This window comes from Alosa alosa, chromosome 22 (genome assembly GCF_017589495.1).
Source record: "Alosa alosa isolate M-15738 ecotype Scorff River chromosome 22, AALO_Geno_1.1, whole genome shotgun sequence".
In the NCBI taxonomy this organism is placed as follows: Eukaryota; Metazoa; Chordata; class Actinopteri; order Clupeiformes; family Clupeidae; genus Alosa; species Alosa alosa.
In genome coordinates, this window is record NC_063210.1 from 20,641,792 (window position 1) to 20,667,968 (window position 26,177).

General features: G+C 45.6%; 1 protein-coding gene across 2 annotated transcripts; it reads left to right on the plus strand.

Moving 5' to 3' along the window:
- The first annotated feature begins 1,992 nt into the window (after nt 1-1,992).
- plekhm1 (pleckstrin homology domain containing, family M (with RUN domain) member 1) lies at nt 1,993-24,239 on the plus strand. 2 transcript variants are annotated; one of them, XM_048233575.1, is made up of 13 exons: nt 1,993-2,224; nt 3,077-3,168; nt 7,337-7,590; nt 9,483-9,626; nt 10,754-11,212; nt 11,490-12,234; nt 12,684-12,858; nt 16,184-17,380; nt 20,129-20,274; nt 20,869-21,062; nt 21,706-21,769; nt 22,848-23,005; nt 23,379-24,239. In XM_048233575.1, exons 2-13 carry the CDS (start codon nt 3,115-3,117, stop codon nt 23,485-23,487), a joined length of 3,699 nt encoding a protein of 1,232 aa, XP_048089532.1. In that variant the 5' UTR covers nt 1,993-2,224; nt 3,077-3,114; the 3' UTR covers nt 23,488-24,239. The 2 variants fall into 2 exon arrangements, with proteins under 2 accessions (XP_048089532.1, XP_048089534.1); XM_048233577.1 differs by lacking the exon at nt 1,993-2,224 and having other exon boundaries at nt 2,231-3,168.
- Nucleotides 24,240-26,177: the final 1,938 nt, after the last annotated feature.

The following is a 26,177-nucleotide window of genomic DNA, read 5'->3' on the forward strand; positions in this document are numbered from 1 at the left end:
TTTCTAATTACCTGAGTGATAGATCCCAGTGTGTGGCATTAGATAACTCTATAAAGAGGAAAAAACGCACGCACATCCCAATCTAATCCTGGGTGCTGGACAAAACACTTACGATGAGAAAGAGGAAAAAAAGTCCGCAACACCAGTATATGCTCCCAAGTTATAATTTTTTTACCGACGTCTGATGAAGGGCTTGAGTTGGCCCGAAACGTCACGGTAAATAAATTATATAGTAAAAAAGGGTGTCCCCCAAGGATCAGTTTTGGGTCCTATATTATTTTCTATTTATATAAATAATTTAGGTATGAATTTAAACCAAACTAAGGCTCATCTTTATGCAGATGACACTATCTTGTACACCTCTGCCAAGTCATTGAAAGAATCAATTAATCATTTACAGGCTGCCTTTAGCCAGGTACAAACATCTCTGGTAGGATTAAAATTGGTATTAAATGCTAAAAAAACAAAATCAATGGTTTTTACACATTCTCATTCTCCTATAGATTTGTCTATTTCAACACAAGATGGTACCCCAATAGAGAGAGTAACTTCCTACAAATACCTAGGTATTTGGTTGGATGAAAAACTGTCTTTTGGGGTACATATTGAGAGCCTTTTAAAAAAAACTCAGACCCAAGTTAGGTTTTTATTTTAGATTAAAGAAGTGTTTTCCTTATTCAGCGAGGAAAAGGTTGGTGCAGAGCACATTCTTATCAGTGTTGGACTATGGTGACCTCATTTATATGCACTCCTTTTCATCTTTATTAAAAAAATTAGATGTAGTATACCACTCATCCTTGCGTTTCATTACAGGTGCAGCAGCCAGGACTCACCACTGCATTCTGTATGAAACTGTATAATGGTCCTCCCTCTCCCTCAGAAGGAAGTTCTATTTATTGACTTTCATTGCTAAAGCTCTAATGGGTAAATTACCACTCTACATTTCAAATTTGCTTTCTTACCATAATAGTGTTTACAGGACAAGGTCGTCAGAAAAAATATTATTAGTTATTCCATCAACAAGAACAGAACTTGGTAAAACAGCTCTCTCATCATATGCACCTAAAGTTTGGAATGAACTTCAAAACAGCCTAAATCTTGAATCAATTCCATCTTTCAATACTTTTAAAAATCTTTTAAAGTCAACTCTGACAGAACAGTGTAATTGTTTTTAACTGGTGCCCTTAAATGTTGTATGTCTGTATTAGCTTAAGTTAAGTGTAATGTCTTGATTGTGTTTGTATAGTGTATGTACAGAGATTTGTGGTGTAGTATGTAACCTTTGTCCTGTCTTTTATGTATATATATATATTTTTGTAACTTTTTGCCGCCAGTCTTGGCCAGGACTCCCTGGGAGAAGAGTTACTGTAACTCAATGGGACTTTTCCTGGTTAAATAAAGGTTAAAAAAAAAAAAAAATGGCAGAAAATAGCCTAAAGCAATGGCAGCATAGGCTATTTGTATTTCAAACTGAGATTGGCTATGGAACATGAGGCCTGATTCAGTCCATTCAGTCTTATCCAACTGTGAAAATTCATCCATATCATTCTATGAACATTTACAAATGACATTTAAATGTGTGGAATACATAGAACCATATTGAGAACCACTACCCTACGGCCATTCCATTCCATTTTGTTTACTGAGCATTAAATGGGGTTTTAAGGCCGTAAGAAGGGTGCAAGTAGGCCTACACCCCGGCCATGTGGCACCTGGGTTTTTCTTGCCAGTTTTATCTCTTTTTTTCATGACTCAAAAATGATGTTCATAATCCTAAATTGCCTATTATTCTATCACATTCTGGACAGTTGAAAATAGTTGAGAATAATGAACTTTGAATGACAAACATTTCGAACAAAATGTTGAATATAAGAATATAATTTATGGGCGTGTGTTTACAGAGGAAGGGGTACCATCTGACAGGGTATCCGATCCTGCGCAAATGTTACGCAATATGTGTTTCCAATTAGAACATCGTGAACCATTGGAAGATTCCCAAGATGCTCCGCGGCTCTTGCGGAGTAATGCAACAACTTTGGCTGTCGAGCAAGTGCTTGCTTTAGCTCATTTTTTACAGCTTTCTGGAGAATGATTTCTAAGTGACAGCCTTAGTGTTGTCTTCAAAATGCTGAACTGGAACGTACTTTCCCTTTGCCTTAAGAGTTGAAGTCGTTACCGAGAATCCTTAGAAGCGTTTCAGTCACTCGCAAAATATCAAAACAAGGTGAGGACCCAAAGGCTTGTTTTGGCGTTAACACAATGGTCAATGGTATATTTGTTATAACAACATTCGTAACTTCAACTCATTTGAATTTGTGTACTGTGTTTTTTCTCAAGTAGTAGTTTGAGTCAATCCTTAGAAACGACTGCACTGTGGATCGAGGAAAACGAATGCTGACGGGACTTAGCTGGTTGGCTAACTAGCTGAAATGTTACACGTTAGTTGACTAGCTGAGAAATAACATACCAAACCTAGTGTGATACCTAGAGTTAGGAGTTAGGAAGTTAACGTTAATAACTGTTGTTACTGACATAAATCTTGATATTATGTTGTATGCCGATCAAGGCAGCTATCTAAACTGGCTCTGACGTTAACTGATAAACAAAGGTGGGCACATAAACCAAATAGTACCCTACTCTGCCGAAGTTACGTTAACGTAGGCTAATCGCCAAGATGTTAGCTAGCATTGATCCATAGATATATATACACTGTTTGTTTTATATCCTAGCTACATACATGTATGTAATTTGGAAGTCACCGAGGTTGACTATTGCTGTCGTGTCTGCAGGCGTGACTAACGTTTATCTGATCCAATAGGGGAAGTCAGTCTGGTGTGGTCAGCTCAGCTGTCACTTGAGCTAACGCTGCATCGCTTCCCTTTCCCAAGTGGCAACCGTCAGTTGAATAGATTTGTACCAGAGCCCGTCTTCCTATTACACATTCTCTGTTTGTACATAAACGTGTCTTGCGCTGCACCGAGCCGTTATTTCGACAGCTTAACTGTGGCGACACCTTTCTCTTGCCTGTTTTGTTTATTGAACAGGACAGTTTGTTGTTTCCCTGATTGTATTCCAGAGTGTCATGTGGGAGTGATCTGGTGTTGATGAGCAGTCATGCTTGCTACCCAAACAACAGAAACGGGCCCGGACACCAAAGACGTGAAACAGGTGAGTGACAGTGATCCTTTTTCTTTTCTTTCTTTCTTTCTTTCTTTCTTTCTTTCTTACCTTTCAAACTCATGTTTGTTTAGCAACTAGTCGGCATGCACACTTTGATGAACTCCAGTGAATGATCATGTAAACCCGTTTGAAGTAGATAGCCTCATGAAGACAATGGTGATGAGTTTCGGTTCTTAGCTTATCACAAGGAGAGATTGGGCACTATGACGGCATGCCCTTTTACAACACTGTCATTGAAGTTATCTAAACTAGTTTAGTTAGTTTAAACGGCATAGTCCTGTGCAGAATATAACTGTTCACTGCATATCAAATAATCTCAAGTGTTAAACTAAAAATCAAAGTTGGCACAAATTCCAACATAAATGCACAGCCATAAATATAGAAGACCTAGGTTTTTTCCACGTGGAAAAACAAGGCTTGTCTTCACAAATGTGTCAAGGGGGGGAGGGGTCGGTGGTGATAGAGTTCACATGATGTGAAGTCAAAGAGTTCTATTCTGGAATGTTCTGCTTTTGAAGAGAACACCGATTTGTGTGATGTCTTTTATTATGGAACATGTCATGCATGTTCATGTATTGTGCTAGGCGAAGGGTCGTATAACCCAGTCACACACATTGCCAAGACTTCCCCCTTGTAAAGCGAATAACATGGCTAACATGGCAGCAAATGTATACTGCCACACTCAGCTTTTTGTCTGTGTTTAGGATCAATGATTAAGGCTCTTTCTTCTTTCCTTTTTGAAGGGACCATTGAATGCTAGATAAGGACGTGAACTCCTGCACTTAACTTAGCAAACATTGTAGGATCTATATATCATATATCATAGTTGAGGTGACACATTTGGTTTATGAATGAGGTCTGAATCACTGCGACTGATAGGAAAGAGCCTAAAGGCTGACATTAATGCAAAGCCCCTTGAAGAAGTGATGCATCCAAGTACTGAGTAATAAACGCATCCCGGCATTCAGATTGTTTAACAGCAAATGGAAGTGGACATGAAACAAAACTCTGTAAAGATAAGGACAGTCTTCATCACAGAATGTTATAACAAACTGATGTTTACAAGGAACTTTATTGCACTTTATTATGTAGCTGATCTTTTCACTAACAATGACTTTCATCAGAGAAGGACCTATAGTGCATTTCGCATGTTAAGTGTTATGTAGAGTTTTTTTTTTTTTAGATTAAAAAGTTGACCTACAAATAGGACCATAATATTAAGAAACAATCATTTTGATGCAAAGTCAAAAAATGCCTTAGCTATGTGTTGTGCATATCCACAGAGATACACTGAAGTTGACATGCACAGTGCACACTAGTTATCATCATTCGGACTGTCTCGTAATGCCATGTTGTACCATGTGTGGGGGGGCTCCATTCCAATTCATTTGTAACATATTGAGACTTACAAGCTTCATGTGCCCCTGGAAAAACAGTGAAATAGGGTTAGTAGGAGTTCACTATTGCTAAACCACAAGTTAAAAAGTACTGTCAGGGATTGCAATTGATTTCTGATAATTTGCTAGCTCTCCATTCCGTCTTGGGGCAGCCGTGGCCTACTGGTTAGCGTTTCGGACTTGTAACCGGAGGGTTGCCGGTTCAAACCCCGACCAGTAGGCCCGGCTGAAGTGCCCTTGAGCAAGGCACCTAACCCCTCACTGCTCCCCGAGCGCTGCTGTTGTTGCAGGCAGCTCACTGCGCCAGGATTAGTGTGTACTTCACCTCACTGTGTGCTGAATGTGTTTCACTAATTCACGGATTTTGAAAAATGCAGAGACCAAATTTCCCTCACGGGATCAATAGAGTATATATACTTATACTTATACAACAAGCTGTGTATGAGCAACGGTGTCTCTGTGAACTGTAGACAGACAGTTGGACAGTGGAGCAAGCCTTCCCACCAAAACTGTTCCAACCTATAACAGTATCACCAAAAGGGGGTGCCAGGAAGAGAGGGAAATTTGGGGAGGGGGTTGATTGCTGTGTTCACTCTGGTGTTTTGTTGGTATTTGGCTCAAATGTCAACAGATGTGACATCATCCATAATCCCTGGTGATTCCTTTAAATCAGCTGAGGGTGATTTAGGATTAAAAGAAGCGTCATCATAACCCTCTTAAAAGAAACAGTTACAGTCCTCTCCTCTTTTCCTTTTGGTGGGATTCTCTCTCTCCACCTCTCTTCCCATCTCTCTCTCTCTCTCAAGTGAAACATTACTGTGCTGAACTGAGTCCTGAAGCTTAGCCTTAGTTGACTGACACCCGCTTTGGGTCTGAAATCACGTTAGTCTTGACTTGATTTTGAGTCAGGTTTGCTGTGTTTTTTTTTTTTTTTTCTTGAGTTAGTGCAGTGGTTCTCAAACTTTTTCTGTCATTTCCCACTTTGGAGGTAGGGAATTTTCAAGGCCCACCTGGCCCCATCAACTAAAAAAAAAAAAATGGTTCCACGTTGCATTTCTTTGAGAACCACTGTTCTACAGCCACCTCTCAGTATGGGGCGGTGGTACCATAGCAGCGAAGGAGCTGGGCTAGCAAGCATCAGCCAGATAAGTTGAGGGTTTAATTCCCAATTCAATTCTTGAGCAGGGTACTTAACTCTGAGTGGCTCTGAGTGGGGAAACTGGAATTGATGTATGTAAGTGGTTTGGATAAAAGCATTAGCTAAATGAATAAATGAGTGAGTGAGTATCCTGTTCTAGCATATTCTGCAGAGCAGCACCTCTCAAGGCCAACGCCCCAAAAAATGTAGAACTCCATTACTTTTAACGGAGCAAAGCCCACCGACGCCGTCAACACCGAAGTTTAGAAAATTGTTCTATTTCGCTTTGGACAAAGGCGCCTGCCAAATCCCATAACCATAACCATCTCTTGAGCGTCAAATCCATAGACGCGACTTCCATAGGTGTTGTGTTGGCCAGCAGACTCCTGCTTCGACCGTATAGCTGTTGGGTGCAGATTCGTCATCCTCATCAGATTAGTTAGTAGCGTGTTTTCCCTTCTTCCCACTTGTCACACTTTCCAGGGTGATTCAGTGCTTTTCTCTGCAGTGTTCTCTGTGGCACATGGAGCTGTGTATGGGAGTTCCCGTAGGGTCAGCTGAGATCAGGTGACCTGTGTGTTTAGTGCAGCCTGTGGCTCATTTTCACATGGCCAAACACACTCATTCTCCATTCTCCAAAACTCATTCGCTCACCATGAACACACACACACACACACACACACACACACACACACACATACACACTTCTTTCCATGCTCCTGTTTTTGTTTTAATAACAGAGACACTAATAGTGAGTGTCTAAAGCGAGAGTTTCCACAAAGCTGACCTTTTTCCATCTTTCTGTGTGCGTGTGCGTACAGTATGTATGTGTGGTTGGTCTTATTACCAATTCTCCTTTTGGTAGACAGCACATAGAGAGAGAGGGAGAGAGAGAGAGAATAAGAGAAGTTTTTTCCCCCACAATGCCATGTCCTCCTGTGCACTCCTGGGTGTTCTCCAGCGTAACTTTGGTCAAACCGGCTCTGTGGGGAAGAGAAGCGGAAGCCAGCTGATTTGTGTTTGTGATAGTTTGTCATCCTACAGAGCCCTCAAGGTCACTCTCATACACTTTCATCTCCTGAATCCTGACAGATGCGAGGATTTATAACTTTGTCGCCCATGTGTGTTGGGGGTTTGTTGCTTGGCTCACACCAGATTGTGCCAGAAAAAACAGTGTGATCTGAGGTTCCCATTGAACACACATTTACGATTAAAACACTACTGTCATCAGGCTACTTCGGCTACTGTTAATATGGAATAGCTTGTAGTAGTGCAGTGACTGTGTTTGAGTAGAACATCAGTCATCACTGTTTATAGGAATTTTGATAAAACACCAATATCACAACATGGCATAACGGCAGGCAGGTATAACCACAATTAGACATGGCACCAGGGCCTTACTACCCAGCGCTTCTCCAAGATCCTCCATTCAGAATCCAACAACATGAAAGGATATAAAAAAAATAAAATCGTTAATTTAAGATGACCTTGAGTCTTGTGATGACCTTGAATCTTGTGCCTTTCTGTAGTCAGTAGTCAGTCTCACTTTCTCTTTGTGTTGTCGTGGTGAATTTCTCTTCCTGTTTCTTCCCTCATTGTGCTCCCCTGCTCTGGCCTGCAGTGGATCAAGGAGAAGATCGCCCAGACCATCAAAGCCCTGCAGAAGCGCTACGTGGCGACGGACACCGCTGTGACCAGTGAGGATGCCGAGGCCAACCTGCTGTGCTGCGCGCTCGAGGCCGCCTTCATCCACGGCATCAAGGGCAAGCACGTCAGGTCTGAGGTCGGAGGTCGCGGGAGGAAAGGGGGCGGAGGCAGGGGGGGCACTCTCCCCCAGCCGGACTTCTGGGGGCTGCTCAAGTCTGTCACTCACAGGTAGGTCAAAGGTCACGATCCCTTTTCAGCTCAACCCAAGAGGAAGTGTACTCAATGGTTGCATTTTGATTGTTGTTGGTTTTTTCTGCCCACTTTCCCTTGACCTCGATTGAAAATGTCATGAGGTCCAGGAAAGCTATGAATATGAATAGGCTTTGCAATTATGGCTTATTGTTGCCAGGTGCAAGGAATTGTGGGGCATCGCTATCACCTTTCTGTCTGGACATCAGCTCACTTTGCACTCTGTCACTACTTTGTGTGTGTGTGTGACAGTGGCTCAGGAGGTAGACTAGGTACATACACTACTGTGCGTGTGTGTGTGTGTGTGTGTGTGTGTGTGTGTGTGTGTGTGTGTGTGTGTGTGTGTGTGTGTGAGAGAAAGACAGAAGGCCAGGATTCACATCCCTCCCCCCATATGGAGTCATTACAGTACAGAAACAAGAAGTAATGGAGTTGAAGAAAGCAGTCAGCAAGTCAGCCTATAGACTTGCTGTACTCCCGAGTAGATTGCCGCCATGTTTCAGTGATTAGCAAAGGTCTCTATCTGCCTGATAACAGAGCTTGCTTTCAGATAGAAAGGGCACAATAGTTAATATAATTGTAAGAACTGAAAGTCATTGATTAGTGGCGTTGTGCAAATGTTCTCCGGGGAAAAAAAAAATCTCCTTACCGTCACCACAGCTGGGTGGACTTAATCCACTTAAGTGCTGACTTCAGAATTCCAGAAAATTCCAGAAATTTCATTCTTTGGGTTTATGTGAACCTTGAACCCAGACAGGCGTCTGCTGTCTGACTCTCTTTGACCTTTGACTGGTTCTGAGCTCTCAGGTTGACTACTTTCATCCTCTCCCCTTTTAAGTGGGATCAGTCCCCTTGATACTAATACACATCGACAGGGCTCAACGTTCACTTTTAAAAGTGGTTGCCACTTGTAACAATTTGGTAGCGAAGGGCAACAGGGCAATCAATAATGACGAGTCCTGCATATTGACATTATAGGGTGGAACTACATTTTCAGACACAAGGTTTAGGTGACAGTTGTGGTTCAGTTGGAAACACAGTTAAGACCAGAGAATAACCAAAAATGGCTATTAATGGCTATTCAGTTTAACATGAATTTGTTAATTAAGATTGTATAGTGTGGAATGCAAAGGCTTGTTTGGCTGTTTCTGCATTCGCCATAGTTACATCGCCATCCTCTGCTGATGTTGTTATTGTGATAGTTGGGTAAACCTCAGTGGAATGTTTGCTCTCAGATGGGCTGTTACAGGAAAAACCAGTCTGACCACTTAGCGAGGTACATGTAGTGTTAATGTTATTTTTCAGATAGATTGCACATCAGGGAAGTAACAAAGGACATTGTTCTGACCGGCGTCAGTGGAAACTACCCAGAAACCTGTGCCCATGTTCTTTTATCTTGTTTTCCCTCTGTGTTAGAGCTCTATTGTTAGCTCTATATTGTACAAACATCAGTTAATTAAGTCTTAAGTGTTCAATTATTGCTTAAATTACTTTGGTATTAATCAACATACAATATTCTGATCTGATTTAAAATGTCCAACAATGTTAACTGTTAACAATTTGAACAGTTTGTATGAATGAATACTCTCTAGCATGAATGAGTAAAGAAGCATTTTTGATTAAATGTAATGTCAAATTAAGATTTGATTCTATGGTTCACTGTGTTAATGATTTAATTGTAAAGATCCTTGTTTTGCTGAATTTCCTCTGAGAGAATTTGTTGTGATGGTTTCATTCAGGGCTCATAATTAGATCTCAAGACACACAGTAATGTTTTAACATGCTGTTAGACGTTCTCGTTTTTAAAAAGTTAACTTTGAACCCTGGTTTCATTTGAGTAGTAATCCTGTGTTTCCCGTGTCTCTTGGCAGAGATGTGATTCTGGAGCTGGAGGGGCTGAACTTCATCAGTTCTGGCGTGGGCCGGTGCCGGGCCTGGGTCCGTCTGGCACTCAACGACAGCTTGCTGGAGTGCTACCTGGCCTCCCTGCTGAGGGAGAACTCCAAGCTCGCCGGGTATGTAACGCACACTCAGGGGAATTATGGGTAGTTATGATATGGCTCCTCTCGCTGCTGAGGGAGGACTCCAAGCTCGCCGGGTATGTAACGCACACTCAGGGAATTATGGGTAGTTATGATATGGCTCCTCTCGCTGCTGAGGGAGGACTCCAAGCTATGATATGGCTCCTCTCGCTGCTGTGGGAGGACTCCAAGCTCGCCGGGTATGTAACGCACACCAGGGAATTCAGGTAGTTATGATATGGCTCAGGGAGGACTCCAAGTCCCGGGTATGTAACGACACTCAGGGGAATTATGGGTAGTTATGATATGGCCCTCCTCGCCGCTGAGGGAGGACCCTAAGCTCGCCGGGTATGTAACTTATGGGTGTTGGCGATATGGCAGGGAGGACTCCAAGCGAGGGGTATGTAACGCGACACTCAGGGAATTATGGGTAGTTATGATATGGCTCCTCTCGCTGCTGAGGGAGGACTCCAAGCTCGCCGGGTATGTAACGCACACTCAGGGAATTATGGGTAGTTATGATATGGCTCCTCTCGCTGCTGAGGGAGGACTCCAAGCTCGCCGGGTATGTAACGCACACTCAGGGAATTATGGGTAGTTATGATATGGCTCCTCTCGCTGCTGAGGGAGGACTCCATGCCCGCCGGGTACATAACATACGTTCAGGGAATTATGGGTAGTTATTATACTGCTCCAAGATTGCAGGATATGTAATGCACATTCAGGGAATAATGGGTATTTTATGAAGCTATGCTTTGTGTTGAAGGTGACCTCCAAGGTCGTAGGGTACAGTTTGGGTATTTACTACACAGCTATAGCCTGCTTGTACGAGTCCAAGCTCATAGGGGTATGTAGCATAGCGCACATTCCTCATGCAATTATGTACTTTTCTCTTTGGGTATCACTATTAAGCTCATAGGGTATGTAACATAACGCACATTCCTTGTGCAATAACGTACTGTCTTTTGGGAATCACCGTTTCCATTTCAGTGGTGATCCTCTGGTTACTTCCTAAGTCAGAATGATGGTCCCTGGCCCTGGGTCACAGTCAGTTGAAAACCCTTGTGAATATGAATGTGAATATGTTTATGTGTGTGTATGTTGCTGGGTGCTGTTGCCAGGTATTACCAGCAGGGGGCGCTTCTGCTGGACACTGAGGACCGTGAGGTGCTGCTGAGCCTCCTCCAGGGCCTGGCTTCGCTCTCCTTCCAGCTCTCCTACAAGTCGGCCGTGCTCAACGAGTGGACCGTGACTCCGCTGGCGCTCGCCGGACTCTGTCCTCCGCCTGCCGCCGACCAGGCGTTCCACGCCAACGCCAGCAGCAACGGCAAACACAAAGAATCCTGGGACACGGTCTCGCAGTCGTCGGGGGGCTCCGACGTGGCGGCGGGTCGTGGAGGCGGCGTCACGGAAGGGGTGGCTGAGATGAGGGCGTCGAACCTGAGTCTGGACACCACGGGCTCGTCGCAGCTGTCGTCCAGCCTGAGCTCGGACAGCCTCCTGCAGGGGACGGAGTTCCGCTGCCCGGAGAGGGACTCGTGGGAGATTGGACACGCTGACGCCAAGAAGCCTTACAGAGAGTGAGTATGGCAGTGTGTGTGTGTGTGTGAGAGAGAGAGAGAGAGTGTGTGAGTGTGTGAGAGAGAGAGAGAGAGAGAGAGTGTGTGAGAGAGAGAGCGAGAGAGAGAGAGAGAGGAGATGTACGTATGTGTGTTTGTCAGAAAAGTATATGAAAAGACCAGGAAAGCATGAGTGAAGAGAATGTGGATTTAGTGCGTGTGTGTGTGTAAAGGGGTATACTGGTTTGTGTGCATATCTGTCTAAAGTGGTGTTCTCCTGTTTGTGTGTGTGTGACAGAGAGAGCACGACGTCCAGTCAGGACTCCATGAGAGAGGACTCCTACATCTCCGGCCTCACCGGTGACCATCTCTCTGAGAGCACAGCCTTCAGCAGCCTAGACAACGACACGCACACGCCCACTACCGACACGCACACGCCCGCTACCGACACACACCTCCCATCACCTCCACGCACCTACACACCGGACCCTGACTCCCACCTCACACACACTCTCAACACAAATCTGACGTCGGTCACATGCGCTTCAGATAAGGATGTACATTTTACACACACACCAGTCAGAGACACACACCAGTTCCCCTTCGATAGCAAAGACGCTCCACTCACCTCGACCCCAGCAAGTGACCCATGCATCAAAGACACACACCTTGGGCAGTCTTCAGCAGCCGATGCACAACTCACGGAAAACACACACGGCACCGACGCAGGCATCACACACACGCAAACCGGCTGCACATACCTGCAGGTGGCGCAAAGCACTTTAATGGACACGGAGGTGGAGGTTCTAAGACCGAACAAGCGCAACAGGAGCCCAATGCGACGGAACCGTTCCCCCGGCGGCCCGACGACAACTCCCACCCCAGCGGAATCTACCGTTACCACAGCAACGACCTCTGGACCTCCCGAAATAGACACCAAGAAGCCCGATCAGCCGACCCACCCATCCCCAAGCCCTGCAGAGCCAGCGGTGTTTCCACGGCGATCAGAGAGCACCATAAGCAGGCGTAGATCAACAGACGTGGTGAGTGGGACGAACTTCCTGTGTGTTGCTAGGACACCCTGTGCACTGTTTGTGTGTACACTTGACTGAATCTCTTATCAGTTGTTATAAGTTTGGGCCTGCACTGTCAAAGACAAAAAAAAGACACTGAGTGAAACCTACTCCTACCACACAGCAACCGTAACTGACCAGTAACTAATGTTCGACCCTGGTCCTCCATCAACTGTAACTGACCACTAACTAATGTTTGACCCAGGTCCTACAGTAACTGTAACTAACCACTAAACTAATGTTCGACCCAGGTTCTATTCTTAAACCAGCTGTTACTAGTCTGTCACTTTGGATAAAGGGGTCTGCTGTGACCCTTTTTGTCAGTGAACTTTCATTTTGAACTATGTTTAACTAACTTTGTACAGTACAGTTGAGGCTTCTTGACCCTTAATGGACCCTTAACCTTCTTTCTTTTCTAGGGCCCCACTTCCTGGATCTCGGAGGATGACTTCTACAAACCTGAGACGGATGAATCCGGTAGTCTGACGGATCAGCCCACGTTTGGAGCGGCGCTGATGAACGGGTCGTTGTCTCCGCCACCAGAACCGGAAGTCCCCCAGGTCGCCCCCAGCGTGGTCCACCGCAGACAGATAGGTAAGAAGAGAGGTGTGTGTGTGTGTGTGTGTGTGTGTGTGTGTGTGTGTGTGTGTGTGTGTGTGTGTGTGTGTGTGTGTGTGTGTGTGTGAAAATATTTTTTCAGACTGTTACCAGTCCACCGCAGTCAGATAGGTGAGGAAAGGAGGTTGTGTGTGTATGTGTGTGTTTGCTGAGGACTGTTACATTCTCTGTGTGTGTGTGTGTCTGCGTGTGTGTGTCTGCTAGTGCATCTGTGTGTGTGTGTCTGCTAGTGCGTGTGTGTCTGCTAGTGTGTGTGTGTGTCGTGTGTGTCTGCTAGTGCGTGTGTGTCTGCTAGTGCGTGTGTGTCTGCTAGTGCGTGTGTGTCTGCTAGTGCGTGTGTGTGTGTGTGTGTGTGTATGTATGTGTCTGCTAGTGTGTCTGCTAGTGCAGCGGTCCCCAACCACCGGACATTCCTAACCGGGCCGTAGCCTACGACAAGAGTTTAAAAAAAAAAATGCATGCAAACTAAATGAACTCAATTTAATTCGCAATAAATGTTGTTTTCTAAATTAAGTTCGGGAGGAGCCTTCGGGATGATTGACAGCAATTAACTCACCCACTGCCGCCGCAGGGTATTTAAGCCGACCTCCTTTTTCACACGTCACACGTGGGGACCACGGACAGCTACCTCGCCAAACACGCACTTCTCCCATACATTTTAGTCTAGCTGAAGCAATCATATCGAAATATGACGAGTCATATTTAAAATATGGTTTTGCAGAGACCGGTGACTCGCATGCACCAAGTCCTTTATGTGTGGTATTTGGCGATAAGTTGTCAAACGAAGCAATGAAACCATCAAAGCTAATTTGACATTTAGAGCATCCTACACTTAAAGACAAACCCCTTGAGTTCTTTGAGCGTAAGAAACGCGAGCAAGAAGGACAAAAACTAGTCGTAAAGCAACCACATCGGTGAACGTATTGCGCTTAAAAAGCCTCATAGTGGCTAGTCTGATTGCTAAATCTTAGAAGCCCCTTTACTATTGGGGAAGAGTTAATTCTGCCTGCTGGTAAAGACATGTGCAATGAACTCCTTGGGGAGGCTGCAGCTAAAAAATAGCCAGGTAACCGCTTTCTGCAAGCACTGTCCATAGGCTTAATTGATGATATGTCAGGAGGATATTGAGGCACAGTTGTTAGAGAGGGTGAATGGGTCACCGTGGTACGCTATCCAAGTTGGTTGGTTGCACATCACTGGCCAGAGTGTTTGAGTTGCGAGAGCCGCTGCAGAGAGAAAAAGTCACCGTTCTGCATATTTTAGTGATGAGGGCTGGGTGTCAAAACTCGCTTACCTGTGTGACATATTCGGGTTGCTTAATGACCTCAACCTGTCACTGCAGGGGAGAATGACGACTGTCTTTAAACTGGCAGATAAAGTCGCTGAATTTAAAGCCAAAAGCTTGATTTGTGGGTGCGAATGAGTGGATTGGGGTGTATTTGATATGTTCCAAACAGTAGTGGGGGTTTTGGGAGAGACTGAGGCAGGGCCCTTTCTCACGCAGCTGGTGCGCAATCACCTTGTTGCGCTTTCAAATGAGTTTGAGCGTTACTTCCCACCGAACCCCCCCCCACCGGTCCGTGAGAAAAAAAATGGGAATCAAACTGGTCCATGGTACATAAAAGGTTGGGGACCCCTGTGCTGGTGTGTGTGCGTGTGCGCACGTGTGCCTGTCTGTATGGCTGTCTCTGTAAACCTGACCTATCGCTCCAGGTCATTAGGGCAGACATAATGTTTTATTGGCCGTCATAAAAAGCCACAGAAGAATGTTTACTGGCGGTAATACAGTACGGAAACAGGCTTAGTTTAGGGTTGTGTTTATTCAGCGCAGCCTAGACGAAGTATCTCTCAGTGAAGTGTCCCTGACCCCGCCCTGCCCTGTCTCTCCGTGTGATCCAGACACCGTTCACGCTACAGGTTCACGCACACATGAATGAAAAACTTTGGGAAACACTTAGCTGACAACATGGGTAGCACTGCAGCCTGGTGAACCTAAACAGAATGTCCGCACAGTGTCCACACACCATAGCTCCTAAACTTCTATAATAATAATAATAATAAAAAAAAAACATCCCTTTTGTTGCACCTAGTCATATACCTTGTCCTGCACCTGACCTAAAGATAGGTGGGATGTGCACACAACTACCCTAAGCAGCCAGACCCTAAAGGCTGGTTAGCCTGGTGAAACCTTGCAGCAGCACTGTCTTCTAGTTTTCTGTTGTGGGCTAGCACTGCTAGCTTTGTGCTGTTGGCTAACACTGCTAGCTTTGTGCTGTTGGCTAACACTGCTAGCTTTGTGCTGTAGGCTAACACTGCTAGTTTTGTGCTGTTGGCTAACACTGCTAGTTTTGTGCTGTAGGCTAACACTGTTCTTAAACCTAGAAGTGCTAATACTGCTATGACCACAACAGTGATGGTAGCATTATACAGCAGCAATAACAGTATTTATGATGTTTATGTTGCTACTTTTGAAAATGTGTGGTCACTTTGCGTAAGCAAGAAAAGACAAGTCATTAAATCATAAGCGTGGCAGAACATAACCACTGTTAGTGCTGTGGCTTCAGTGTGTTTGTCTTCCTGTTATCAAGTCAGGGGACTGCCAGAGAGGAAGTGGTGTGTGTGTGTGTGACACCAGAGGACCTGAGACCAGAGTCACGAGAAAGGAAGAGCATGACACACACACACACACACACACACACACACACACAGGCCAGGACAGAATGGGCCAAAGAGTAGACCAGAGTTTACAGAGGAGTCTTCCTAAAATACAGCTGTCAGTGACCAACCATGTAACAGTGTCCCATCACCACACTCCATAAAGCCCATGTGTGTATGATGCTAGTGTTAGCTTGATAGCTAATGACATTAAGCTGCTGACACATACCGGTAAAATGCGGAGAGCGGTCATAACATTCACTGGTACAAAATATGTCTCTCTCTCTCCACCATCCCTCAAGTTGCTCATTATTGAAAAAAGAGTTAACTGCTAGTCATCTGCTTCCTAAAACGTTTGCATAGCGAAAGTTTAAGGAAACATTCAATGAAGTAGCTTTCTGTAAGTTGCTGTTTTATCCAATCCCTATCCTTTCATTAAGCCCAGAAGCAGCAACATTGAAAAACAAATATAACATGTGTCTCCCTCTTTTTCTCTCCTCCTCTCTCTCTCGCTCCTCTCTCTCCCTTCTTCTCTCCTCCTTTCTCCCTCTCTCTCCTCTCTCCTTTCTTCTCTCTTCTCTCTCTCTCTCTCTCTCTCTCTCTCTCTCTCTCTCTCTCTCTCTCTCTCTCCCCCCCTCCTCCTCAGGTCTGTCCAACCCGTTCCGTGGCCTGCTGAAGCTGGGTCCTCTGGAGAAGCGCAGCGCAGTGGGCATGTGGTGGGAGCACCACTGCGAGCTCTCGCCCTTCGAGCTGCGCCTCTACCTGGACCCCGAGGACCGGGCGGCCTGCGACAACTCCTCCCTGCTGCGCTGCGAGGAGGCGCGTCTCCGCGGCGACGGCGAGGGCGGCCGCTTCCTGCTGGCCTTCGCCGGCGGCAAGCGGCTGCACCTGCGCGCGGGGACGCGCGGCGAGGCCGAGGACTGGGTGGAGCGTGTCCAGGAGGCCGTGGCCAAGATCCGCCCGGCAACCGGCCTTCGCCACGGCGACAGTCCTGGTAACAGAAGCCCCGACGACGCGTGGGAGGTGCTCCGCGTGTCAGGGAAGCACTCCGACGGTGAAACGCCCACCACCACCACGCCGTCGCCGGTCTCCTCGTCCACGCCCGCCTCCACCCCGGCAAGCCCAGAACACGCCCGCGCAGCCCTGACTCCGCCCCCTCCTCCTCCTCCTCCTCAACCCCTCGCTCTGGACTGGACGCGACCCGCCGACCCGGAACCGGACGCCATCAAAGAGGCGGTGGTGTACCAGCTGGCGGCCGCGTCCCCTCAGGGCTCCTCGCTCTCCCACTTCCCCCCGACGGAGGACTGGACACAGCTGCTCCTCTCTCTGTCCCTGGAGGCCCTGAGTGGTTTCCGTTGGCAACCTGAACTCACGGCGTCCAGCGCCGACGACGATGACGTGGACGGCGGAGGAGGAGGAGGAGGAGGAGGTCACAAGGCGCCGCTGTTCCGCCACGCCATCCAGACGGTGCGCGACGTGGTGCCGGACGCTGCCCGCGGCGGGCCGGAGTTCTTCAAGGTCGTGACCTCGGGCGGGGTGACCTTGACGCTGCGGGCCGAGAGCGGCGAGGAGGCGCGCACGTGGAGAGGTCTCATCCGCGAAGCGCTGGACTCCTACCTGGAGACCGAGGAGGAAGAGGAAGTGGCGTCAGCGGCGGGGGCGGGGTCAGTGGGGGGAGGAGGAGCAACCGGCGACGTCAGTGCTGGAGGGGCGTGGTTAGCACAGGGAAGCGTGCAGCGATTGGTCCAGCACCGGCTGAAGGGCGAGGCAGCAGGGCTGCTGCCACACCTGGGCACCGTGCCGATCGAGAGAGGGCTGGACGCCCAGAGCTTCCGATGCGCAGGTGTGTGTGTGTGTATGTGTGTTCGTTCGTGTGTTCTCTAGATAAGTAAGAGTGTGTGTGTTCTCTCTCCTGTTCTCTAAATAAGTGTGTGTGCGTGTGTGTTAATGTTCTTTAGATAAGTAAGAGCCTGTGTGTGTGTGTGTGTGTGTGTGTGTGTGTCAGAGATGGAAATTAATGGAAAATAACTGGCGGGTGAATTTGTGCACTGGCGGGTGAATTTGGTTAACTTACCAGCCACTGTGGCGGGTAAATGGATATACCACAAATATACAGCCAGATACAGGTGAATTCTTATAGGCTCCGACGGTTAAAAATGAGAAAGTGTCTCGTAGTAGGGATCATGAAACATTATCAGTAGCCTATAAGGGCAGTCTAACCCGCAGCATGGGCGCAGCGTTTCACTTTTTTGACACTAGGCTACCGTAGGCACACAAAGTGCGTCCAAATTCACACATTCTTCTCTGTTGATCTACTTACGAAGTAGCCTACTCATCACACAGATATCACATGAAGCCTTTAAACGCTGCTACAAGCTATAGCTGCTATTTGCTGTGATAAACGGTTATAATGTAATGTATAGGGCTGTCACTTTTGTGAAAAAAATCCTGTTCGATTTTTGAGATATAAGTGTTCATTGAATCGATTGTAAAATTGTTTCCATTTTCAACGGCAAATATAGGCCAATTCACAAACAACAGGCATTAAGACGTAAAGAGTGCGCAACAGTGCGACGCAAGCCGGCAATATTTCTGATGATTTATTGGTGTGAAGTTTCGTGCCTGCAGTACTGCTGCAGGCTTCAATGTAGCTGTGTCTGTGTTTACGATTAGAAATGCCAAACTAATTCCGCCTACGTAGAACTCGATTGCACAGTTTTTGCATAGCCTACCGCTTTTGTTCTTCTCCGTAGTTTGATATACCAAAAATCCGAAGTAAGCCTACTTCCACATCGAACTCAAGTTATTAGGGCCTATCACTCATCTCTCTCATGTCGCACAGGTTGATCGCGTTGTCCTCCATTTTTTGGCAAAACCACGAGCAGCACAGCAGCTGATTGAAACAGCTGTTTCGGTTACATAAAATTGGTGGGAATTTTCTTTTTTTAGCTTTTATAATGCTTACTGCACTTCAGAATTCTTTTATATTCTTATATTCTTGTTTGTGAATTTTGTTACATCTATCCTTTTTATTTGTTTAATTCGTTTAAAATTAATAGTGTACATATTTGTGACCAGGCATGGCAAAACCAGGCACATGTCTCCCCAGAGACATTTTGAGTTATTTCAGATTCTGAAAGTGTAGTTTCAAAGCTACCCAATGATGTCTCACTCATGGAGATCTGATAATATTTGAATAAGTTGTAGCCATTTTAAAGTATACACATCTCAAAGCTACAAGCTGGGAAATCAGGCTTTTCAATTTGACCACTTTCTCTCTCAATCCATGGGAGGGGAACACAATGGTCCTCATTTACATGACATTAAGATCAACCCTCCCCCCTGTTACGGTCACTGATCTGTCAGCCTGCAGTGCTAATGACCCATCGAAACTATCTGTAATGGGTTACAGAACCAGCTAGTAGCAATGGATAAAGTAAAACAAACATGAGATCACGTTTGCAAACCATGTTATTTTGAATGAACACCCAGTGCAAGGCACCAGGTTGGCAATGGATTTAGCAGGTTTAGCAATGGATAAAATAGTCTAAAACGTGAACTAAACAAACATGAGATCACGTTTGCAAACCCTGTTAATTTGAATGCACACACGATGCAAGGCACCCTGCCATCAGTCAAAACAAGACATTCTCGCATTATCCAAATTAATTGCCCACCGAAACTATCTGTAATGGGTTTTGGCTAGTAGCCTATGGTGCCAATAACGACAGTAGGCCTATGTTAGCTAGTAGCAATGGATAAAGTTTCTAACACACAAACTTTATCCCCGTCAAATGTAACTGTGGAAATAGCATCTGATACCTTACGATCTATAGATTAGGGATGTTCTCCAATGTAATGAAGTCGCCTTCATCATCAGATTCAGGTCATCTGCAATCCGCTGTGCTTTGTCCATCTCCATTCCAATTGTAAACAAACAGCATGCTGGTTCAGTAAGTAGCCATGAGGTTACTTCTAGCATACAGCTGATTGGCCGACAAAACAAAAGAGCATTAATAGTCACGCCCAATTCAAACGCTGGTTTACTTCCTGAAACTTAACCATTTTCAAAGACAAAATATACACTTTTAAAGCAACCAATGCTGTTATCTGAAGCATGGAATTGCTTCTTTAGGACTTCAACTTGCACATTCTGCAAAAAAACGAAAATAACTAATTTTGAAAACAAAAAACTTCAAAGTCGTTTTTCGCAACTTGCGTCTCTGCGACTTGAGCCTGGTTTTGGCATGCCTGGTCACATTTGGTTAAAATCGATTCCCTATTTTAGTTTTCAAAACTTGTGTTGTTTGGTCCAATCGATTGTGCAATCGATTTTCGAACGTAAAGTGACAGCCCTAGCAATGTATATGTAAATGTAATCATTCTCTGCGCCCATCTCCACACCCATTAGTCTCGGTGGGATATCTCACAAACTCTTTACTCAACACATGACAAACCATATAAACAGCAGACTTTACCGAACACAAAGGTGCAATGCATTCCTGTTTATAATTTGCCGTTCCAGAGTACTGACTCCTCCTCTTCTCTCTGTGTGTGTGTGTGTGTGTGTGCGGCGTGTGTGTGTGTCCAGGCTGTAGTAAGAAGATCGGTGTGTCCATGGGCAAAGCCAAACTCTGTGAGTTCTCCGCTCAGTACTACTGTGAGTCCTGTCACCGTGGCGACGCTATTGTCATCCCCTCCCGCTTGGTACACAACTGGGACCTGACGCCACGAGAGGTGAAGGGACTCACTCAATCACTCAATCACTCACTCACTCACTCACTCACTCACTCACTCACTCACTCACTCAGACAGACACTCTCACACTCTCATCTAGGGAACAATAGAGGTACAGACCTTGCAAATATACAGCAAGACACCTACATACACAGAGATGGGTACAATGTCTTTTACACACACACACACACACACACACACACACAAATAGAGTGCAGGCATCCACACATGTACAGAGACACAGGCAAATATACGGTCTCTCTTAATATGTGGCTTCTGTCTTTGTCCTTCTCTCACAAAACCATTACATGCTCATGCTGTTGTTGTTAATAAGATCCTGTCATGCAACTTTGCAATCATGCGCACACACACACACACACACACACACACACACACTTTACTTACACAGTTACAACACATGTTCACACTCGTTCAACTAGCCAAGTGGATTCCTTCAGAACTGGTTCAACAACTTTTGCCGCAAAGTTTTAGCCTACAGTTGTTTGTATGTATGTGTGTACTGTATGTGCATGTTTCTCTGCGTGTTATGTGTCTCTGACTGTGTGTGTGTGTGTGTGTGTGTGTGTGTAACAGGTCTCCAAACAGGTCTTGAAGCTGCTTGCCCAGATTGAGCACGAGCCCTTGCTCAACCTTGACCTCCTGAACCCTGACCTTTACGAGCACTCTGAAACCATGGCGACTGTGCGGTCACTGCGGCAGAAGCTCCGTCTCCTGGGTGACTACGTGCTCCTGTGCCGCAGCGGAATCAAGAAGAAGCTCCAGGCCAAGTGAGTGTCCACGCACACCAAACACCAATGCACTTTTCCTCTGTCGCACGCACGCTATTTGTTTATCCAGCACTGGCTTTGCAAAAAACGACAAGGTAGAGTATGTTGCATGATTTTATGAATGTATGTTGTATTGCGACATCAGAAGCAAGTCAAAATTGTAGTTTCTTATGTTTCATTCCATCGAACTACAGATCCGCTACCCGATCTGGCAAACTTACATACTGCGGTTATAGCCGATAGAGGGCCGCGAAGCGAATGCAGAAGTGGCGTTCACCCTTTTACGAGTTAATGAACCACTGAAACGATTTTGGAAACATTATTTTAAGGTACAAAAATCTCTTTGGTGTTGCTTTAAGCTCCTGACTGTGCGGAGAAGGACCCGTCCCACTACGCGCACTTGCACCCTTTTTGGGCTGCAACGAACGATTATGATAACGATTTATCATGGTCCATTAATCCATTAATCAAACAAATCGATTAATTAACCATTAATCGCGATTAATCGATTAGTTCAATACAAAGTCAGAATGTGGTGAAGAAACTGTCGATCTGTGTTTCTGAAACTCAAAATGATGTCCTCAAATGCCTTGTTTTGTCTACACACCAAAGGTATTTAGTTCAATGCTATTCTGTGTCTCAGGCTCAAGCAGAGGACTTACGTCCTGGAGTCTGACCAGCTCTACAGTGTCATGGACTTGCATCAGGTGAGAAATACTCACACACACACACACACACACACACACACACACACACTGTTTTCCTAACCTCTCACCTGCTAGCTTACTAGAAATAAAGTTATGAGCGTGCAGGTGAGCTCTGCACTAGGGGTGTGTATTCCAACCATTTTCATATCCAAATATCCTGCAGTATGAGCATCAGTATGTACCAACGGTTATCTGGTTATTTGCTATATTTCACACACACACACACTGGTTATTTGCTAAGGCTGACACACACACACGCACACACACACACACTGGTTATTTGCTGTGGCTCGATGCAATACCAAGACCACAGAAAATGTATCAGAAAGCATAAAAACTGTAGTGCCATCTGACTCCCATACACAAATACCAAACTGTTAATGAATCTGCGTACCATCTCCATACATAAACAATGCAATGACTTCAAAGTGAGTATTTATTGAAGTATTCCTGTTGACTTACCATGTCATATCCCTGTTAACTTACCATGACTTGCCAATTGTGCTGCTGCAGACAGTGATCTGGATACGGCATTATCTATGTACACACCTCTAGGATTTAACACATGCAGCAACACACACAAATACACACACACACACACACACACACACACACACACACACACACACACACACACACACACACACACACACACATCCTGTCTCCTGAATTAACCTCTCACCTGATAGCTGCCTGGAAACAATATCTCATCTTATCATATCTCTCCTCTTGCTTTTGCTTCTGGTCTTTTTCTTTATCGCTCTTACAGTATCTCTGTTTACTGGAAACATCACCTCTTCTCCTTCTTCCTTCCTTACTCTCTCTCTCTCTCTCATTCAAATTAAAATTCAAAAATGCTTTATTGGCATGACAAATAAGACATTCGTGTTGCCAAAGCAGTCATACAAAGTATGGAGGGAACATCTCTCTCTCTCTCTCTCTCTCTCTCTCTCTCTCTCTCTCTCTCTCTCTCTCTCTCTCTCTCTCTCCTCTCTCTCTCTCTCTCTCTCTCTCTCTCTCTCTCTCTCTCTCCCTCCATAAATGCTCCTGTGTAATCCCTCTTGTCTTGCGTTCCCAGATAGCGGAGGGTCAGTACCAGCCCGTCCTGCTTTCGCTGATCCACCTGTCGGCCGGCCACGTGCACGGCTGTGACCTGTGCACCCAGCGAGGGTTCATCTGTCAGATCTGCAACGCCGATGACATCATCTTCCCCTTTCAGTTTGAGACCACTAGCAGGTGTGCAAGCGAGTGTTCTGCCTGCTCCGGCTTCCCCTTTCACCCTGAGAACCTAACGGTTCCTTCCTCCACCCCTCAATGACGTAGGCCTTATTAGAGAGTGGGCACAGTAATTCAACCACTCTTTCTGTCGAAATTTAACATCCTTTATGGTTTAGTCTTCTCTTTCATTTTTCTTTTAACTCTGCATTTGTCTGCGCATTTCTCTCTCTGTCTGATTGACTCTCATACTCTCGGGGGAGGGGAGGGGGGTTGAGGTTTTGATATGGGATGTTTTTACTTTTTGTTGGTTTCCTTTTGACTACTAATAATCTCTCTCTCTCTCTCTCTCTCTCTCTCTCTCTCTCTCTCTCTCTCTCCCTCCCTCCATCAGATGTAAGGGCTGTAAGGCGGTGTTCCACTCGTCCTGTAGAGAGGACAGCCCCACGTGTCCTCGCTGCGTCCGGCTGCAGAGGTACCTGGAGCGAGACCTGCAGGACTGAGCACTGCCGCTCTGTGGGTCCCTCCAGGCTTGCCGTACCCCGTGGGCTCGCTCCCTCCTCTCCTGTCTAGGAGAACAGAATGGACCAGCACTGATATTCTCCTGATGCTCACAGGCACTGTGTGTCCCAGCGGGCTTTCTGTAGTCGCTGTCTGAGCCAAGGAAAAGGAGTCAAGGACGGGGTGCTGTTTGTCCCTTTCTGCCTCCCTTAGCCGCCTTCCTCCTGACAAATCACTTCTCGGTTGTCAGAGGGGGAGCTGGACTGGAGGACGAATGTCACTTCTTAACAGAGGGCCTCTGGAGTGGTCATCTCAGTCACAAGTGCTCTTATTAAAACACACATACACACACACACACACACACACACACACACACACATACAGCACGAGCAGGAGGTGCACACTCTGCTTGTGCTGTTGAACTGGACGACACTTGGGACCAACACTATCACCTTTGCACTTTTGCTGGGAGGCTCCTGTAGTTGCCCTCAGCGACGACACCATGGCGACCGATTAGCACCGACTGTTGTACATGCCTGTTTTTCTGTGTGTGTGTCCGTCTGTCCCAGACAGCCCCTGTGGACTCGAGAGCCGGTCACTCTTCAGGTGCCAAGAGACCGCTTCTCACTGCTACACAACATCAACACGCCTCAGTGGCTCCGTCAAGACCACAGTCTGTCCTGAGGGTCCGTCTCTCTCTCTCTCTCTCTCTCTCTCTCTCTCTCTCTCTCTCTCTCTCTCTCTCTCTCTCTCTCTTTGTCTCTCTCTGTCTCAGCGACGTGGAGTTTAGCGACCTTCTGCTGACCTCTGCCACCACGTGAAGGTCAACGGGGCCTTCTCTGCCAAGGACTGAAGGACTTCTTGAAGGACAATTCACTGTCTATCTATCTTGCCCGACCTTCAGCTGACCTCTCCCAAAGGTCAACGAGGCCTTTCTTTGCCAAGGACTGAAGGGTTCTTTATTTAAAAAAAAAAGATGAGGTCTGGCATCACTTAAGCTTGTTTGTTGAGTTGAAGCTCATTTTTTTTTAACTTGGTGGTTTAGTTTCTTCTCTCGTGTTGAAGCATATAGCCTCTGTATTATTTTATGCTGGTGTAGCCGGGCTCTAATCATGTTTACAAGACTAAAGAGCCGTTTACATCAGGAATGACAACTGTAATTCTAACGATGTTAGCGTCGTTATCGTTATAGTTTATATGTGGACTTTGTCATTCATTTTAGCTGGAGTGATACTTATATGCCGTCATCATTCTTATAACCGTTCTTGGTGTGAATGGGCCTAAAGACTTAAGACCAAGACTAACACAGTCTGGACACTTTTACGAGACCAGGAAAATTGGCTTCTCACGGCCGAGCCAGACAAGGCCACCCTACACCGGGATGAGAACCGTGGCACTGGACTCGTAACCATGGTGATGCATAAACTCTTCTGTGCCTTTCTCAGTTGTGGATCCGTCACGGAGAATGTTCACTTGGACTTGACTGGAGTCTTTTTCACCAATATCTGTGTGCGGTGCCAAATATGTCCACCGTTGACGGAAAAGACTTTGTATATACATGATAGGACTTACGTATTTATTGCTGGCATTGTCAAGAGTTTGACTGTTTTAGTTGTTTTTGTTTCTTTATTTGTTTGGCAAAACAGGACACACACACACACACACACACACACACACACACACACACACACACACACACACACACACACACACACACACACACACACAGGGCCTCTTGCCAGGACATGATGATGATGACGATGATGATTATCCCTCAGCATGGATAATTAAATCATTGTTGCCCTGACCGTTCATTTCAGAGGGCACTGTTTAATACCAAAGTCCATCTAAATCCTGCATCCTTTCGTGGCTGAATCTTTGTAAAGAGGTCAGCAACAGACTGATGGCCAGAGGCAAGAACATGAAGATAGATATGAAGGATTGTTTTTTGTTTGTTTCTTTTTTGTTTATCTTTAACTCCAGTTTTCAGTGCCATGTTTTAGCACTTTAATGAGAGGTTTTCAGTGGTGTTTTAACGGAGAACTGAACACACGAACACATGCACATACACTCACACCCTCTCTCACACACACACACACACACACACACACACACACACACCATCAGGTCTTTGAGAAGTGAGCGCGCATCAGGAAACCTGTTGAGGTCTTCGTGACCTTTCACATATTCTCTGAATGTGGCAGACTGTTTTCAAATGCCTGTAGACACTTTTTACAAATCTGGAATTGCAATGCTTGTTGTGCTGTCTCACAGTTATGTGTATGTATGTCTGAATCTGTATGTATGTATGTATGTATGTAGCTATGTAGCTGTATGCATGTACAAGTCTGTAAATGTATGAGTGAATCTATGTGTGTTCAATAAGGTTTTTGCTGATAGCCCAGCCCCTGAATGAGTTTTTGTCTGATGTTGCACCACTTAATCAGGCCCAGTAGATGGCCCTAAAGGCTACTTTTCTCTAATAACTCAACTGGATCTAGTGAGACAACAAATTGGCACGCAGTACTCTTCAGCTTTATAGTTTAAACATTATTTCTTATTTTTTATTGTTATTAATGAGTGTGAACTTTAGTTCAGTTACTGACTTTTGTTTCCAGCACAGAGAAACAATAGCTGTCAGTTGATCGTAGCATTATGTATCATTATAAATAAGTTAATTTATATAAATGAA

Bases quoted from the DNA above. Each gene is read 5' to 3' on its own strand.
- plekhm1 (XM_048233575.1), top strand. From the start codon at position 3,115: ATGCTTGCTACCCAAACAACAGAAACGGGCCCGGACACCAAAGACGTG. The intron at 7,591-9,482 runs GTAGGTCAAAGG...GTCTCTTGGCAG, and splicing joins CTCAAGTCTGTCACTCACAG to AGATGTGATTCTGGAGCTGG. The intron at 23,006-23,378 runs GTGTGCAAGCGA...TCCCTCCATCAG, and splicing joins CAGTTTGAGACCACTAGCAG to ATGTAAGGGCTGTAAGGCGG.